General features: G+C 37.7%; 1 protein-coding gene across 2 annotated transcripts in view; it reads right to left on the bottom strand.

The window, feature by feature from the left end:
• The window catches only part of Micu3 (mitochondrial calcium uptake family member 3), an 83486-nt gene that overhangs the window by 25569 nt on the left and 38528 nt on the right, over nt 1-19389 (bottom strand). For both annotated transcript variants that reach the window (XM_041644477.1, XM_041644475.1), the window contains exons 4-7: nt 10197-10275; nt 6938-6985; nt 3374-3456; nt 1243-1314 (exon numbers count right to left, since the gene is read on the bottom strand). In XM_041644477.1, coding sequence (XP_041500411.1) covers nt 1243-1314; nt 3374-3456; nt 6938-6985; nt 10197-10275 — 282 coding nt within the window. The remainder of the gene's footprint in view (nt 1-1242; nt 1315-3373; nt 3457-6937; nt 6986-10196; nt 10276-19389) is intronic.

The raw sequence follows: 19389 nt of genomic DNA on the forward strand, positions 1-19389 counted from the left end.
GTGCCTTTGAGATCAGATACTGTAATGAAATCCTTTATGTACATAATATAAAATTATATACAACTTATTTGTTATTTTTCTTGCTCTTTAAAACTACATTTCTTCCCCAATATTTGCTAGGGAATGCATCACTAACATGTGGATACAAGACAGGTCATCAAGGAGAAGCTGATCTAATATGGATTTCATAATCTACCCAGAATTCACCTAATTAATCCAAGTTAATGTGATCACTATTATAAAATGCTCGCCTTAACTGTGTCCCAGAGCCCTTCATCCTGGCTTTTGTGTTGACACTGTAGCTTACTCCCATGTGTTGTGTGTTGTATTTTCCTGTTCTTCTTTCCCTTTGTTATCCGGTGTATATATCTGAAAAAATTGCTAATAACTAGAATTGATACTTCTAGTTAAATTCCTGTTATACATCAACAAAACAATTTCTGATATTTTTAAGTAGCAAATGGGTAACTGAAGATGGATAAAAGTACAGAATTCAGAGCTGGCCACCACAGGCTCAAATTGTGACTTTTTCATTGAACAGTATTATAGCTGTAGATAAGATATTTAAACTTTATAACAATCAGCTTCCTCATCCTTAATTATGTACAACAGGAAGATTGTTGAATAGATTGACAAAATCCATGAAAAGCAGCTAGCCTTGCATTTGACAGTAAGTACTTAGGGCCAGTTTTTATTATGTAAACTGGCCTATTATCAAGACTGAAATATTGGGACAAATAAAATGAAGACTGAGAAGATAAAATATTGTCAATTCTAACTTTAGAACAAAGCACTAGTATGTAACCCAGAAAAAGAATTTATACTACTTCTTAGAGATGCAGAAAGTCTACCTTATTTCCTTATATTTACCACTCATTATGTAACATTATCATTAAATCCATTCACATAATTAAACCTTTGCATATTCACCTTTAAATTTTTACATGCATAATGATCTTATTAATCTATTATATGATATATACCCTTCAAATCTCACAGATAACAACAGTATGGATGAAATGATTTAATGAGTATGACTGTGGATACAGATATTTAATATCAATATTTAACACAAATATTGATATTGATGATTAAGATACTGAAGTAATTTTACTAATTAAACCTCAGGAAACTTTTAATAAAGGAAAAGATCCAAATTCTAAATGTTACACTGTTTCAACATGTAAAACATAATTCTCACCTGGAAAAACCCACCTGAAACTACCATAAAGTATGTCTTACCAGCAGCGCACGTTTCTCTTCATCTCCTTTAGTTTCTCTCTTCTCATTTTTTTTCCTGAATATCTCCTGAAGCTATAAGGAAATAAATCAGGAATCGAATTCCATCAGAATTTTGAGATACCTACATAATTCTCTATGCTAAGTACATCCTAAAAATAAGGAAAAATAGTTTAGTCAACATTTAAACTACTCTAGTTACATTTTCACAAGAAAACCACATTCTTTGGTACTGGCAATTCACAGCTGAGTTCAATGTGTCTAATGTTTCAGTTTCCCTTGATCTCCATGACACAAAGACAGGGAGTCTGAGGCCTAGACAGAGATGGAGCCTGTTGGGCTGTAGAGAACATGGAAGCAGTCCTCCAGGAATCTGTCAGAGTTCAGCTTTGGTCTCACTGTCATTTAGGCCACTCAACTCCTACTGCTCTAGTTAGTTTATGTAGGAACAAAGGACAAGTTCTCGCAGTAACTGCTCTGTAGACAGTAGACTGCTGATATCATTCCTCAGATGAGTTCATTCTCTGAGGTTCATTTTCTGTACCTGGAACATAAGGAACACTCCTTACTCCTTGCCTTATGGAGTGCTATATAAAATATAAAATAAATACCACAACTAATTACCTAGCACTTTGCCTATTATTTCTAAGTAAATGTCAGCTAGTAATATTCTTTAAATTCTGTGGTTTTAAAATGGAAGCCTGCTCCCACTTCTTTTACTGTAGAGGACATGAGCTCCTTGTGCTCACAGATGAACACTAAGAATGTTAAACACACAGGGTTGTCTCTCTTCAAAGGAAGAGACGTTTTGATGTTTAAAAGATAACCAATTTTCCACCCAGACAGTTGGACATGGATGTGGCTAATTGCCTGATGACCTTTGTCCTATCTGTATGGCCAGGCCACACCAGATCCTCCAATGACCCTTAAGGCACACGTGGTCAATCTATAGAACCCATCTTTATGGGGAAGGTCACATGCACTTTACAAAGAGTTTTGATGTAGTCATGACTTAAGCTTTATTTTGCTCATAGGACTGGGTTAATTTTCACCAGGAAACTTTTTACAAATTGTGATGTGCTTCAATATGGCTAAAATAACCTGCCTGGTATCAGACTCTTGAAGTTTGAACCAACACTGGCTACTGAGTCATGTTGAACTTCCTTCTTGTCTCAGGCTGATCATTACTCTGCTGGCCGTGATGTTTGCAGAGATCTTTCTATCACACACACAATTTTTTAAACCAATTTTCTGGATAGTTCATCATTCTTGTCTATGAAATTTAGACAGCAATCTCAATTTTATTTCATTTTCCCATCCCACATGCAGACAACATTTCAAAAGACACGTGCATAAAGAGCTTTTAAGAAATGGGATTTCCAAAAGTCAGTGTTGATTAAGAACACTTGTTCAAAATTATTCTATTAAATAGGTCTGTTCTGGAAAAAAAAAGAGCCCTTTATATGCCACCTTTTTCTTACTTCTAAACATAAGACACAAAAAGATGGAACTGAACACTGATATTAATAGAAGATTTTGCTACTCTAAAAAATAAATTAACATTACTTTTTATTTCAGAAAAGTGAAAACCAGCAAAAGCATTTTTGCCACAGAACAGATGTAAGACACAGAAGTAAAAGGAAAAACAAGAGGAGAGATGGGAAAACGAGTAGCAGAAGAAGAGGGCCAGAGATCAAAGCTCTTGGTCGAAGGAAAGCAAGTGTGCAGGCAAGTGGGTCAGCACACCTAAAATATAAGGTAACAGTGAAGGAAGAGGAAAGGAAAGGGAAAGTGAGCTCGAACTGATAAAAAGAGAAGTTCCTACGGTAAAGAGCTGCAACAAGGTGGCCAGTTTGACAGCAACGGAGTATTAGCGGGACAAACATAATCTCAGAACTGTGTATTACCCATCAAGTACAAAGTGTCTGACAAATTCCAAACTTTTAGCTATATTCATCTTTAAAAACTCAATATAATTTATGCTTCCATAAGGTAAACATTACTTGAGGTATATACTTGCTTATTAGATTCAGGTGAAAGATCACTTTGTAGTAATAGTCCCAATAACACAAAAACATAACGTATCAGTGAGCAATATTCAGTTATTAGAAAACGCAGTATATCATGTACCTACCACCAAAAATTCTTTTTTATCCACCATCTCATTTCCATCAGTGTCAAACATGTTGAAAGCTATTCTAAACCCTGCATGAGGCTCTGCCAGAAAAAAAAGAACATTCAACAGATACATAGACTGCAAAAAATAACCAATAGAGAAAAAGCAACATGTTACTATAAGTTAAATACAGTGAAAGTTACACTGAAGGACACATATTTCTGCCTCATGTATTTCAGACATAGAATCAGAACTGATCATAAGCTTTCTAAGTACTTTACTGCTATTTACTGCATAGCATCAAAGGAAATATTTGACTCCATCCCTCTATAAACAAATATTCACATTTCTGCCTACTTGTTAAAAAAGAACTAAGAGGTCTCTACATTTGAATTTTTTTCTGTATGTTCAACTACTTGAAGTAGCAGAAGAGAGTAAAAATACAGCACAATGCACCAGTTTAAAGTCTTCAGAAAAATTAGACTAAAATCACCTGTGGAATAAATGTGATCATGAGAGGGAACAAATTTGTGGTTAAACTTCTAGAAGCTTCAAAAAAACAGAAACTTTTATACTATGCTTTAATGTGTAATTGAAGCACTCCCAAATCCAAGGAACAAGTTTATTTTGAGGAAGATTCATGTCTTATGTGCTGACTTAATTTTATGATTCTTTTCTGGATGCCGATGCTTTTATTTATTTATTTGTTTGTTTATTTATTTATTTATTTATTGGTGTTGTCTTTTGTTTTGGTTTCTATAAACAAGAAAACCTGGATGGAAGAAAAACTTGGATTATCTTTCAAGGAGAGGTTCAGTGCACAATGCCTTTGGACAAGAATTCACCGTTTCCTCTGAAATGGCTAGAAGAAATCTAAATGTTCCCCCTATCCAACTAATAAACTTGCTACCTTGATAGGAAATTCTGACCTTTGCCAAGAGCAGATAACCCTACTTGCTTAACCCATCATAGCCACCTCTGGAAATATCAGAAATGGAAGCCAGTTCCTTATTGTAGTGATAGTTCAGTTGTATTTTAATAAATAAAGCTTGCCTGAAGATCAAATATTTTATATTTTTAAAAGATTTTGAAGAAAATATATGTAAAATGAACCTTTATAAGCACTACTTAGAAGGCAAAATGACTAAAGGCCAGAAGGAAGCACTCACAGGCCCATACCACAGATAATATGGCCACTTCTCCATAGTTTCGTCTTATACTTATATTAATTCTAATCATGTGACTTCCCATAATTTTCCTGAGACACTCTTAGGAAATGTCATTGCACTAGACAATTTAACCAGTCTATAGTAAGCGAGCTGATTATGTGTTTGCCTTAACCCCTCACAACACCCTGCCCCTTCTAAGTGGCTTCTTAACCAACAGTGTCCTTCTTAATTCACCATCACTAAGCTTATTTAAATATTTATAACTTGCAATTTTGTGTCCAAAGACAAATGTAAATTCATCTTTGATGTGCCTCTCGACATTGTGGTTTCACGGCAGGATCATCATCACAGCCTAGACTGGCACTGTCGCTAGTGTTCTAGCTGGCTCAATCCCAGCTGGCCCTACTAACAATGGCAGAGCATTTATTTTCCAACACTAAAAATTTAATTTCATTATGGGAATAAGCTATGTTAAATTTTGATATAAACAAGTATTCACATGTTCACACCTACCCTTTATATATCACTTATAACTAAAGTAAGATTATCACAGTAGTATAACATTTTTAAGCATAGAAATCAAATTTTAAAATGAGTTTTACTAATGCTCTTATTTGTATACATCTACACATATGTCCTCATCTGAAATCTCCTAAAGTGATATTCTAATATTCTTTCTTTTTATCTTCATTAGTTGGCTTCTGAAAGAATACTATGAATGAGACATTGTTCTTGATATAGATGGCCCAAAAGAGTAACATTTAGTAATTACAGACTTTTCACAGCCATCACAAGACTGACCACATAAACCAGTAATTTCAAATAATCTAAGTTCTATGAAGAAAATAAAGCATGATGAAGGGATTGCCGGGGAGAAAATTGAGATCTTGGGGGTGGGGTGGGATGGGGGTAAGGGGAGATGGGGAGAGAGGGGGGAGAGGGGGAAAATGGGGGGAGCTTGGGGAAGGGGGAGGATTGGGATGAAGGAAGGTTGGATGGGGGAGCACGGAAGCACGGTTCTTAGTTAAGGGAGCCACCTTAGGGTTGGCAAGAGACTTGAACCTAGAGTGGCTCCCAGATACCCAAGCCGAGGTCCCCAGTTAGTTCCTTGGGCAGCTGAGGATGGGGAACCTGAAATGATCAAATCCTAGAGCAATACTGACGAATATCTTGCATATCATCATAGAACCTTCATCTGGTGATGGATGGAGACTGAGACAGAGACCCACACTGGAGCACTGGACTGAGCTCCCAAGGTCCCGATGAGGAGCAGAAGGAGGGAGAACATGAGCAAAGAAGTCGGGACCACGAGGGGAGCACCCACCCACTGAGACAGTGGAGCTGATCTATTGGGAGCTCACCAAGGCCAGCTGAACTGTGACTGAAAAAGCATGGGATAAAACTGGACTCTCTGAGCATGGCGAACAATGAGGGCTGATGAGAAGCCAAGGACAATGGCACGGGGTTTTGAACCTACTTAATGTGCTGGCTTTGTGGGAGCCTAGCCAGTTTGGATGTTCACCTTCCTAGAAATGCAGGGAGGGGGGAGGACCTAAGACTTACCACAGGGCAGGGAAATCTGACTGCTCTTTGGGCTGGAGAGGGAGGGGGAAAGGAGTGGGGGGAGGGGGAGAAGGGTGGGAGGAGGGGGAGGGAAATGGGAGGCTGGGAGGAGGAGGAAATTTGTTTTTTTTTTTCTTTTCTCAATAAAAAAAAAGTTAAAAAAAAAAAAAGAGAAGGGGGAGAAAGCTACTTGAAGAGTGGGGCCAATTAAGGGCTCGTTAGTGTTTCAAGAGGAACCTGAATGGTTCTCGGCTCAGTGTTGAGAGAAGCACTGGGGGCTCAAAGAGCAGGGCTTCCTCCCTGGGGTTCGAGGCCAAAATGGAAAGGCCAGGTGCCCAAGGTTCAGTGAGTACAGCACACAGTTTCCTCTTGTGGATGAGAACAAAGTCAAGCAGAGCTCTAGTATTTCACAAACACTGCTGCATGATGTGCCAGGGAGCGCGCGAGCCACTGCAGGGGACAATGGTGGGTATCGGGACAGGCTCCCCAGCAGTTAGGAGACTCAAGACCTTCTACTCTTTCACATTAAACTTGCAGAAAACCTGGTTTAAGTGCATATAATAGAGCCTTTATAAATTATAAGTTCTGATCTTTAAGGTCTCATGTAGCTTAAACCCCAAAGAGTACTATAGTCATAATTTATGAAAATTTTATTATTGTCACAAGCCAAGATATATAGGGTTTTGACTCTGACAATGTTGTACTTGACATTTTCCTGTGATAATTAGACATGAATCTGTACAACAGCCGACATACACACGAGGTAATTTCCAACAGTATGCCAAGAAAGACACATTTTTAAGATCATAAGGAAAATACATTTAGAAATAAATTTAATGAGTATACTTACTTGTTAAAATACATAAAAGAAAAAGATACTCAGTATAAGAAATCACACCTAGAAGAAAACAGTATCAATTATGCCTTATAAAATATTAACTTATATTTCACAAACATAAAAGCTAAATGTTGTATACAATAAAAACTATTAGTAGTTTTGAGGTATCTGCTAAATATTGTTTAAATAAAACTCCAATATTATAAAATCATTGCAAATGTTGAAAAATTCATTTTATTTAAATTTTTCACATGCCTCTATGAAAATTCCTACAAAATGCTCATTCATGATAAATATGCTGGCAATAAGAAACAACATGTTATATTTATTTATAGTTTAACTTTTAAACTTGTTCTTGTTGTTACTCTATGAAACTGACATAAAACGGTCAGAAATGCTATAAATAACTTAGTCACTTTTTAGTAACACTTGAATAAAACATATTTACTTGCTTAGAAATTTGATGTATAACATTCAAAAACAAAAAATACACTTACCAATCTTTTGCTGTCAAATGGCCCCTCAGTACCTTTATAACAGCTTGTACTCTTAACTGACTCTAAGGGTTTCTTTCTTTAGCTCAGTGGTCCTCACTTTATGTTTTCTGCATACCGAGCTCTCTGTATCCCATAATTACAAATCTTACCCATTTTGTGCATGAAGTAAATAAATACACATTCTGTTACTGCATTTTCCACTTCTAGGCTACTCTTTCGTATTGTTAAAGCTAGAATTAATAGTGTAGCTGACTAAGAAAAGACTGAAATAATTAAGTTCAGGAATAAGTCTGCAATATTTACCTACATTGCAATCAATCTTGATGTTTGGTTAAAGGTATTAAAAAAAAAAACACCCTTCAATACATCGTGGACTTTACCTCTTCACTTATCTGATGTCCTTTGAAGCTTCACTAACTCTTTGTCTAGAACAAAGAGACTAGGAGTCCCCACCACGCAGTTTGTCAGGGCCATGAAGGTAACTGCGCACTAGGCTGGGAAAACATTGTCTCCTGTTTATACTAGAATATGTGACCTAGAGACATAGTTCTGGATGACTGCAAGAACGTTCTGGGAGAGAGGTTCTGAAACAGTCAGTGGCTGTAGAGTTACAACTATCTAAGTGTCCTCTTTTGTTCCAATTCACTTAGTAGGTGACAAAGTATTACAGCTGATATAAGGGACTTTAAAGCCATATAATTACTATGACTAATTCAAGATTAACCTTACGAAAGGTTTAATTAACAGGAAGACTGTTATTAAACAGTTTATTATTAAGAGGGTCATAGCAGACATTTTTTGGTAGGGCTAACTTGGCTACTGAGTTGGATTAATATTCACACAGGAGGAGAGAACAAAATGATATAGCTGAAAAGAAAAAGGTCAAGGAGAAAAGAAAATACTGCTGCAGATGAATTATAGATTCACAATGCTTTCTAACTATAAACATAGAAAACCAGAAGAAAATGAGAAGATCAACCCTTCAGTCTACTTAAGGCTAACTTAAGTAGGACAGACAACAACATAAAGTTAAATGCTACTATATAGCAATGGTAGTTTTTACAAGTACAGGATAAAGAACATGTCAACTAAATTACACGTAATCAAGAGGCAGGAGGACTGTAAGTTCAAGGACAGCTTTGGGCTATTTAAAGAGACCTTGTCTTGAGTAGTAGAGAGGAAGGAAGAAGAGATGACAACTAGGTTTTAAAAATTCAATTAAAAAATTTAAGAATTTCCATAAAAACATGACATTGCTAAATTACTATTTCTTGATATAAGTGTTATTACATACTGCTTTTATGAAAAGCTGCTGAATTTTTTTACTGAGTTATAGCTAAAAAGATAAAATCAGTTTTAAATTATTATTTAGTAACTTTAAAGATTTAGCTTTAAAGATTTCCGACCACGTAATGTTTGTGGGCATGTGTGTACATACACACACACACGTGCATACATATATAATATATAAATACATATATATATATGTAAATCAAGTAGTTCAGTATCTCTCAACCACTTAGCAAGCTGGTTCTAAACTCTTATAAGACCATGGTTTAATGATTTTGCTACTATCAACAATATGAGACAGATATAAAGTTTCCTGTAGGTAATCAATGGGCAGGTGCAGTTATTTAAATTTAGACTAATACAAATAAAATTATATTCTTAGTTACTTTAGCAACATTTGAAGAGCTCAATAATCATAACTGACCAATGGTGTCTATACAAAATAGAAGAGAAACATGAACACTTCCAACACTGCAGAGAGTTATTCTGAACAGTGCTAAATGAATATTCACCCCTGGAAATAAACAAAAACAGACAGGAAACATAAAAAATGCATATAACATGTGGAGGGGTAGGCCTTCCAGGCTAACCTTTGCTTAGATAAAAAATATTTCTTTCTTGTATGCACTGTTTTCAAATTATATTGATCCATTTATTTTCTCATAAGATATATTAAGGCAAAAAAAATTCATTACACTTACCTAATCCTTTTGAGTTTTGAACATTCCCAGTGCTATTAACTCACTCTAAAACATGAACAAAATTTCTAAGAGTATTTTCTGTTTTGAGATGTCTTTGCTATGCAGTCTAATTTGGGAGGAGAGCAGAGAAAAATGTAAAGCTCAATAAAAATCAATACAAAAATAGAAAAAAACCCTTAAAATCCTCCCTCTTCAGGCTACAGAGAAGCTGAGATCAGTGAAATCTATCACCATGCCCAGATCTCCAAGGAGTATTTTAATATACCCGATTCCAGTATTTAAGTCTAAAAAATATCCACAATAAAAAAGCATCTCTTTCATTCATATTACGTGAAGAAAATTGGGGAAATATTATAGACAAAAACTGCAAAGATATCTTTTACTTTTTCTTTTCTTTTAATCAGGGCATGATGTAGCACAGGTTAACCTTGTATATCACTTAGTGGAGAAGTAACAATTATTTCCTAGATACAAAATGAAATGAAGAAAATTAATACTTGAAGACCTAATATTTTTGAAAAGTATGTTCTATGAGCAAATGTAAATTTTTTTCAGTGTGTTTGAAAATGATGAAGCTAAAGAGGTCATGAAGTATATATATTTGTGTATGTATATAGTGGTAATACCATCCTTAATCACACTATACCAAAATACTATTACTTACCCAGAAACATTTGCATTTGGTGGCATATATGTGTATCTCTCTCTCTCTCCACATACAATTTTAATCCATGCCAATATTAAGATGCACAGGCACCAAGGCACAGACTAAGGTTAACTTACCTCTTTCTTTAAGATTTCTAAAGAGCTTTGATGATCCCTTCCAAACTGGTGGAGTTTCTGAGAGCATCTGACTTAATTCCTATAAAAGAAGGATTGAAATACTGATTATTATCCAAATTACTTTCTTACAACATGAATCTTAAAAAAACATATGTATCCTCGCCAGGAAATTCTCCTTTTAAATGACCAGAATTGTGACATTAATCATCTTATTCTATACCTGTCCTTCATTCTGCCACAATATTTGCCCATAATGCAAATATCAAATAAATGCTAAAGATGCTATATTAAACTTAATTAGTGCTATTAAAAATTTCAGGTAAATTTTCTAACTAAATGCATATAGCTAAGACAACCAAATTAAGATAAAACACCAAGCTTAAGTTCTGGAGTGAGGAACAAGGGACTGCCTATAAAAGCCATGTAGATTTCCTTATTAAAACAGGTGATCAGTTGGTTCCATATTTTTCTTTGCTGCATGCCTGGATTTATCTGAGTTTGAGCAGAAGAAACAAATGAGTGAAGGAATATGCTAGGAATGAACAGACTGTTTTCATGGGAACCCAAAGAGTCTTACTACTGGGGCAACAGAATATTGACTTCCACTCAGCATTCTAAAGGTAATTATCACTACTGCTGAGGGATTGTTGGAGAATGTAAACAGTTGAGTCATTGCTTATATAAAAATATTTGAACAGATTATGCATATTCTGAAAAAAATCATAACAAAGCAACAATTGCAATACGGTTGACTGTGAGAAAAACCAGTGAAAGAATTTGGTAAAACAACGAAATACTCTGAAGTTTAAAAATTACTTTTCTCAGTAACACATTTTTAGCAATACATTTTCAATGTAGAAGCCACTTCTACTTCTAGATTTGATGCTTATTTGTCACAATGTGGTTTCCAACAATCCCAGTGTCATCTGAAAGCATATGGAAATGCAGAGTAGCATTTCCTCTTGACCTTCTGAAATAGACTCGTGTTTTTCCCAACCTCCAGGTGATTTTTATGCACATTCAAAGTTGAGAATACTTGAGACTTTTTCTGGTAATTGAAATCCAGAAAGTGTTCTGTGATGTTAGACTGCAAAGTTGAGGGAGCCGGAAAATAAAGAAATCCCTGGGATGTCAAAAACAGGAGATGTCTAGGGGTTTCCAAACTGTGTGTGGATTCTAGCATTCATTTCCTTCACAGGGCTTTATCTGCACTGCATGGAACAGATGCCAAGCTAATGAGTAGTGTCTAATAGGAGACTGTGGCAAACAGGTAAGACTTCAGCTGTGAATGATAAGGAACCTGGAATATTTACTGTTTAGAAGAAACTAAAATATTTTTGTTAAATTAAGAAATTTTAGGCGAATCAGGATTCTCTTGCACCGGTGAGAGTGCGCGGCGGACCACAGAGCTGAGGCACTGGTTCCCAATCCTCGGGGCACCCAAGCGGGCGGGAGTCTCTTTGTTTCTATGGTCTGCCTGCACCAAGCAGGGTAGGCGCTTTGTTTGCGACCTGCCCACCAGCACGGAGGCCTGATCTCTTGGCGCCAGGAGACCCAGCGTTGGGGTGAGTTTCTGACCCTGCGGCGCCAGCCCGGGAAGGGGAGTTCAGAGCTTCCTTGGCCCCCTCTCTTTCTTGAGCTCTCGGCAGGGCCCCCACTCCCTGCATACCTCCTCTTTCTTCCTAGCCCACCCAGCTTCCATCCAGAACCCTCCCCAATTTGCCCCACCGCCCTCTTTCTGCACATAACATCACCCAGCCCAGCCTGTCTGGGCACTGGTTCCGAATCCTCGGGGCACCCAAGCAGGCGGGAGTTCCTTTGTTTCTTTGGCCTGCCTGCACCAAGCAGGGTAGGCGCTTTGTTTGCCACCTGCCCATCAGCACGGAGGCCTGATCTCTCGGCGCCAGGAGACCCAGCCTTGGGGAGACCCAGCATTGGGGAGAGACAACGTTGGGGAGATCCAGCATTGGGTAGGCAAGGAGACCTGATCCGGTAAAGAAGATCCATAAGGGAGCATTTGGAAGAAGAGATGGGTAGACGCCAAGGCAAGAATTCGTCCAACAAGCTGAAAAGCAACATGAAGCCACCAGAAACCAGCGACCTCACAACGGGAGGACATGAACACCTTAATCAAGAAGAAGTAGAAAAGGTTGACTTCATGAAAGTGATTGACGCCTTAAACAGCATGTAAAAAATGCCCTTATAGAAATGGATGAGAAATATAACAGAAAGTTTGAAGAACTGAATAAATCAGTGAATGATACCCTAGAAAACCAAGGAAAAACAATCAAACAGATAATGGAAACGGTGCAAGACGTGAAAACTGAAATGGAGGCAAAGAAGAAAACACAAACAGAGGGCCGGCTGGACATGGAAAATTTAAGTAAACAAACAGAGTCTACAGAAACAAGCATAACCAACAGAATACAAGAGATAGAAGAAAGAATATCAGATTCTGAAGATACCATAGAGAAAATAAACACTCTGATCAAAGAAAACAGCAAGTCCAACAAACTCTCATCACAAAATATTCAGGAAATATGGGACACAATAAAAAGACCAAACCTAAGAATAATAGGAGTAGAAGAAGGAGAAGAAGTGCAGCTCAATGGTCCAGAAAATATATTTAATAAAATTATAGAAGAAAACTTTCCCAACCTGAAGACAGATGTACCTATGAAGGTTCAAGAAGCATACAGAACACCGAATAGGCTGGATCAAAAAAGAACATCCCCTCGCCATATAATTATCAAAACACAAAGCATACAGAATAAGTAAAGAATATTAAGAGCTGCAAAGGAAAAAGGCCAAATTACTTATAAAGGTAAACCTATCAGACTTACACCTGACTTCTCCATGGAAACCATGAAAGCCAGAAGGTCCTGGATAGATGTACTTCAGAAACTAAGAGACCATGGATGCAAGCCCAGATTACTATACCCAGCCAAACTTTCGTTCACTATAAATGGAGAAAATAAAATTTTCCAGGATAAAAACAAATTCAAACAATACGCAGCCACAAATCCAGCCTTACAGAAAGTAATAGAAGGAAAATCACTAACCAAGGAGTCCAACAATGACTACAATAACTCAGACATCTAGAGACCCTTCACCAACACAAATCAAAGAAGGGAAACACACAAACTCTACGACTAAAAAAATGACCGGAGTTAACATCCACTGGTCATTAATATCACTTAATGTCAATGGACTCAACTCACCTATTAAAAGGCACAGGCTAAGAGATTGGATACGAAAACAGGATCCAACATTCTGCTGTTTACAAGAAACCCACCTCAACCACAAAGACAGGCACCTACTCAGAGTAAAGGGCTGGGAAAAGGCTTATCAAGCAAATGGACCTAAGAAACAAGCAGGTGTGGCCATACTAATCTCTAACAAAGTTGACTTCAAACTTAAATCAATCAGAAGAGATGGAGAGGGGCATTTTATACTCATAACAGGAACAGTTCAGCAGGATGAAGTCTCAATTCTGAACATCTATGCCCCTAATTTAAAAGCACCCACGTACATAAAAGAAACATTGCTAAAACTCAAGGCAGCCATCAAACCCCACACACTAATTACTAGAGACTTCAACACTCCTCTCTCACCAATGGACAGGTCAAACAGACAGAAACCTAACAGAGAAATAAGAGAATTAATGGAGGTAATGAATCAAATGGACTTAACAGACATCTATAGAACATTCCACCCAAATAGGAAAGAATATACCTTCTTCTCTGCAGCTCATGGAACCTTCTCAAAAATCGACCACATAGTTGGTAACAAAGCAAACATCCACAGTTACAAAAAAATATTAGTAACCACCTGTGTCTTATCAGATCACCATGGATTAAAGTTAGAATTCAACAACAATGCTACCCCCAAAAAGCCTACAAACTCATGGAAACTGAACAGTCAACTACTGAACCATACCTGGATTAAGGAAGAAATTAAGAAAGAAATTAAAGTCTTCCTGGAATTCAATGAAAATAAAGAAACAACATACTTAAACTTATGGGACACTATGAAAGCAGTCCTAAGAGGAAAGTTCATAGCACTAAGTGCCCACTTAAAGAAAACAGAGAAAGCTCACATTGGAGACTTAACAGCCCAACTGAAAGCTCTAGAAAAAAAAGAAGCAGACTCACCTAGGAGGAGTAGAAGACTGGAAATAATCAAACTGAGGGCTGAAATCAACAAAATAGAAACAATCCAAAGAATCAATGAAACAAAAAGCTGGTTCTTGGAGAAAATCAACAAGATTGACAAACCCCTATCCAAACTAATCAAACGGCAGAGAGAGAATTTGCAAATTAATAAGATCAGAAATGAAAAGGGGGACATAACCACAGACACAGAGGAAATTCAGAGAATCATTAGATCTTACTACAAAAGCCTATATGCCACAAAACTGGAAAATGTAAAGGAAATGGACACTTTTTTAGATAAATACCATATACCAAAGTTAAACCAGGACCAGGCGAACAACCTAAATAGACCTGTTAGTCGCGAAGAATTAGAAGAGGTTATCAAAAACCTCCCTACCAAAAAAAGCCCAGGACCAGATGGTTTCAATGCGGAATTCTACCAGAACTTCCAAGAAGACCTAATACCTATACTCCTTAATGTATTTCACAATATAGAAACAGAAGTGTCATTGCCAAATTCCTTTTATGAAGCTACAGTTACTCTGATACCAAAACCGCACAAAGACTCAACCAAGAAAGAAAATTATAGACCAATCTCACTCATGAACATCGATGCAAAAATTCTCAACAAAATACTGGCAAACCGAATCCAAGAACACATTGGGAAAATTATCCATTATGATCAAGTAGGCTTCATCCCAGGGATGCAGGGCTGGTTCAACATACGAAAATCTATCAATGTAATCCAGCATATAAATAAACTGAAAGAAAAAAACCATATGATCATTTCATTAGATGCTGAAAAAGCATTTGACAAAATTCAACATCCATTTATGTTAAAAGTCTTGGAGAGATTAGGGATACAAGGGTCATACCTAAATATAATAAAAGCTATATACAGCAAGCCGACAGCTAACATTAAATTAAATGGAGAGAAACTTAAAGCCATCCCACCAAACTCAGGAACACGACAAGGCTGTACACTCTCGCCATACCTTTTCAATATAGTACTTGAAGTTCTAGCAATAGCAATAAGACAACATAAGGGGATCAAAGGGATTCGAATTGGAAAGGAAGAAGTTAAACTTTCGTTATTTGCAGATGATATGATAGTGTACATAAGCAACCCCAAAAACTCCACCAAAGAACTTTTACAGCTGATAAACACCTTTAGTAATGTGGCAGGATACAAGATAAACTCCAAAAAATCAGTCGCCCTCTTATACACAAAGGATATGGAAGCAGAGAGGGAAATCAGAGAAGCTTCACATTTCACAATAGCCACAAACAGCATAAAATATCTTGGGGTAACTCTAACCAAGGAAGTGAAAGATCTATTTGAGAAGAACTTTAAGGCATTGAAGAAAGAAATTGAGGAGTATACCAGAAAATGGAAGGACCTTCCTTGCTCTTGGATTGGGAGGATCAACATAGTAAAAATGGCAATTCTATCAAAGGCATTTTATAGATTCAATGCAATCCCCATCAGGGTCCCATCAAAATTCTTCACAGATCTTGAGAGGTCAATAATCAACTTTATATGGAAAAACAAAAAACCCAGGATAGCCAAAACAATCCTATACAATAAAGGATTGTCTGGAGGCATTACTACCCCTGACTTCAAACTCTATTACAGAGCTACAGTGATGAAAACAGTGTGGTACTGGCATAAAAACAGAGAAGTTGACCAATGGAATCGTATAGAAGACCCGAATTTTAACCCACAAACCTATGAACACCTCATTTTTGATAAAGGAGCCAAAAGTATACAATGGAAGAAAGAAAGCATTTTTAACAAATGGTGCTGGCATAACTGGATGTCAACCTGTAGAAGAATGAAAATAGACCCATATCTATCACCATGCACAAAACTCAAGTCCAAATGGATTAAAGACCTCACTATCAGTCAGAACACAGTGAACCTGATAGAAGAGAAAGTGGGAAGTACCCTACAGGAGATGGGCACAGGAGATCGCTTCCTATGTGTAACCCCAACAGCACAGACTTTAAGGGCAACATTGAATAAATGGGACCTACTAAAACTGAGAAGCTTCTGTAAAGCAAAGGACACTGTCACCAAGACAAATAGGCAACCTACTGACTGGGAGAAGATCTTCACCAACCCCGCAACAGACAAAGGTCTGATCTCCAAAATATATAGAGAACTCAGGAAACTAGACTTTAAAATGCTAATTAACCCAATTAAAAAATGGGGCACTGAACTGAACAGAGAATTCTCAGCAGAGGAAGTTCAAATGGCCAAAAGACACTTAAGGTCATGCTCAACCTCCTTAGCAATCAGGGAAATGCAAATCAAAACAACTTTGAGATATCATCTTACACCTGTCAGAATGGCTAAAATAAAAAACTCCAATGATAGCCTTTGCTGGAGAGGCTGTGGAGGAAGGGGAACACTCATCCATTGCTGGTGGGAATGCAATCTTGTGCAACCACTTTGGAAATCGGTGTTTCGGTTTCTCAGGAAATTCGGGATCAACTTACCCCTGGACCCAGCAATACCACTCCTGGGAATATACCCAAGAGATGCCCTATCACATGACAAGAGCATTTGTTCAACTATGTTCATAGCAGTATTATTTGTAATAGCCAGAACCTGGAAACAACCTAGATGCCCTTCAATGGAAGAATGGATGAAGAAAGTGTGGAATATCTACACATTAGAGTACTATGCTGCGGTAAAAAACAATGACTTCTCGAATTTTGCATGCAAATGGATGGAAATAGAAAACACTATCCTGAGTGAGGTATCCCAGACCCAAAAAGATGAACATGGGATGTACTCACTCATAATTGGTTTCTAGCCATAAACAAGGGTCACGGAGTCTACACTTGGTGATCCCAAAGAAGCTAAGTAAGAAGGTGAACCAAAGGAAAAGCACATAGTTGTCCTCTTGGCTATGGGAAGTAGACAAAATTGCCGGGGAGAAAATTGAGATCTTGGGGGTGGGGTGGGATGGGGGTAAGGGGAGATGGGGAGAGAGGGGGGAGAGGAGGAGAATGGGGGGGAGCTTGGGGAAGGGGGATGATTGGGATGAAGGAAGGTTGGATGGGGGAGCACGGAAGCACGGTTCTTAGTTAAGGGAGCCACCTTAGGGTTGGCAAGAGACTTGAACCTAGAGTGGCTCCCAGATACCCAAGCCGAGGTCCCCAGTTAGTTCCTTGGGCAGCTGAGGATGGGGAACCTGAAATGACCCTATCCTAGAGCAATACTGACGAATATCTTGCATATCATCATAGAACCTTCATCTGGTGATGGATGGAGACAGAGACAGAGACCCACACTGGAGCACTGGACTGAGCTCCCAAGGTCCCAATGAGGAGCAGAAGGAGGGAGAACATGAGCAAAGAAGTCGGGACCACGAGGGGAGCACCCACCCACTGAGACAGTGGAGCTGATCTATTGGGAGCTCACCAAGGCCAGCTGGACTGTGACTGAAAAAGCATGGGATAAAACTGGACTCTCTGAGCATGGCCAACAATGAGGGCTGATGAGAACCCAAGGACAATGGCACGGAGTTTTGAACCTACGTAATGTGCTGGCTTTGTGGGAGCCTAGCCAGTTTGGATGTTCACCTTCCTAGAAATGCACGGAGGGGGGAGGACCTAGGACTTACCACAGGGCAGGGAAATCTGACTGCTCTTTGGGCTGGAGAGGGAGGGGGAGAGGAGTGGGGGGAGGGGGAGAAGGGTGGGAGGAGGGGGAGGGAAGTGGGAGGCTGGGAGGAGGAGGAAATTTTTTTTTTCTCTTTTCTCAATAAAAAAAAAGTTAATAAAAAAAAATAAAATAAAATGTCTAAAATCAAAAAAAAAGAAATTTTAAAAAGTCTTCAATACACTTTACATACTTAAATTTATACCATTTCTATTGTATAAATATTAATATTCTCCCATTATAACTATATTCTGCAACCTCTGTTCTGATTTTTAAAAATTAGTTACCTTTATCAAGAGTCCTCTGTGTGATTAACAATGAACTCGTAACAGCTCATTTAGTTCTACTAACCAATTCTTGCACATATAGACCTAAATTGGACAAGTAATCTACGCAAATTAGGCACATAAAGGAAATTACAGAAACTGATCCTAATTGATTTCAAGTATTTATTTATTTATTTATTTATTTATTTATTTATTTGTGATTTTCGAGACAGGGTTTCTCTGGAGTTTTTGGTGCCTGTCCTAGAACTATCTCTTGTAGATCAGGATGGCCTTGAACTCATGGAGATCCGCCTACCTCTGCCTCCTGAGTGCTGGGATTAAAGGTATGTGCCACCATCACCTGGACAAGTAGTTATTTTTAATAAATATAACTATAATAAATAAAAATATAGTTTTTCCATGCTTAGATTATATAGTTGCTTTTGTGATCATTTTTGTTTTCTGCTATTTTTGATTTTTAATATTTACTAAAATCTTTGTATATCCATTCATGTTGGAAATTTGCTTCCTCACTAGCAATACTTATCTCTTCTATTATACTACTGTACTACATAAAATGAATTTGGCCTTTGTCTTCAGCTCCTGGAAGAGAGACAAAATCCATGAGTCACACTTGAGTGTTTATTAAGAAAATAACTCACAATTGTGTTTGGTCACAGAAGAAAGGATGGGAGCAAGGATAGGAAGAGACTCAGAGATAAAGACATGATTGGAAACTTACACCTCAGAAATAAAACCCAAGACAATTCTAGACACTAAGCACACTGGAGCTCGAAGAAGATGCTCGGAGGGTAACAAACCAATTCCACGTGGAGAGAGGACAGACACTCTTGTTCAGGACACTTCCAGACCTAATACTTTTCTTCTTCATTTGGGATGTCTTAATATATGTTCTTTGTCTATAACCACAACTACAGCAATTTTTGAGTTCTATGAGTCATTTTAGTCAATTACTAAACCAACTGTAGGAAAACCCTGGAACTACAGCCAGTGAGGGCAGGAGTGAGGTGCCTTGAGACTCTGAGCTGTGGAACATACCTGAAAGAACAGCAGACTTCTGGGGCACTATGTCTTTAAAC

The sequence above is a fragment of the Microtus oregoni genome, unplaced genomic scaffold (assembly GCF_018167655.1).
Source record: "Microtus oregoni isolate MIOR12 unplaced genomic scaffold, Mior012 000096F_ref0000112, whole genome shotgun sequence".
Classification (NCBI taxonomy): Eukaryota; Metazoa; Chordata; class Mammalia; order Rodentia; family Cricetidae; genus Microtus; species Microtus oregoni.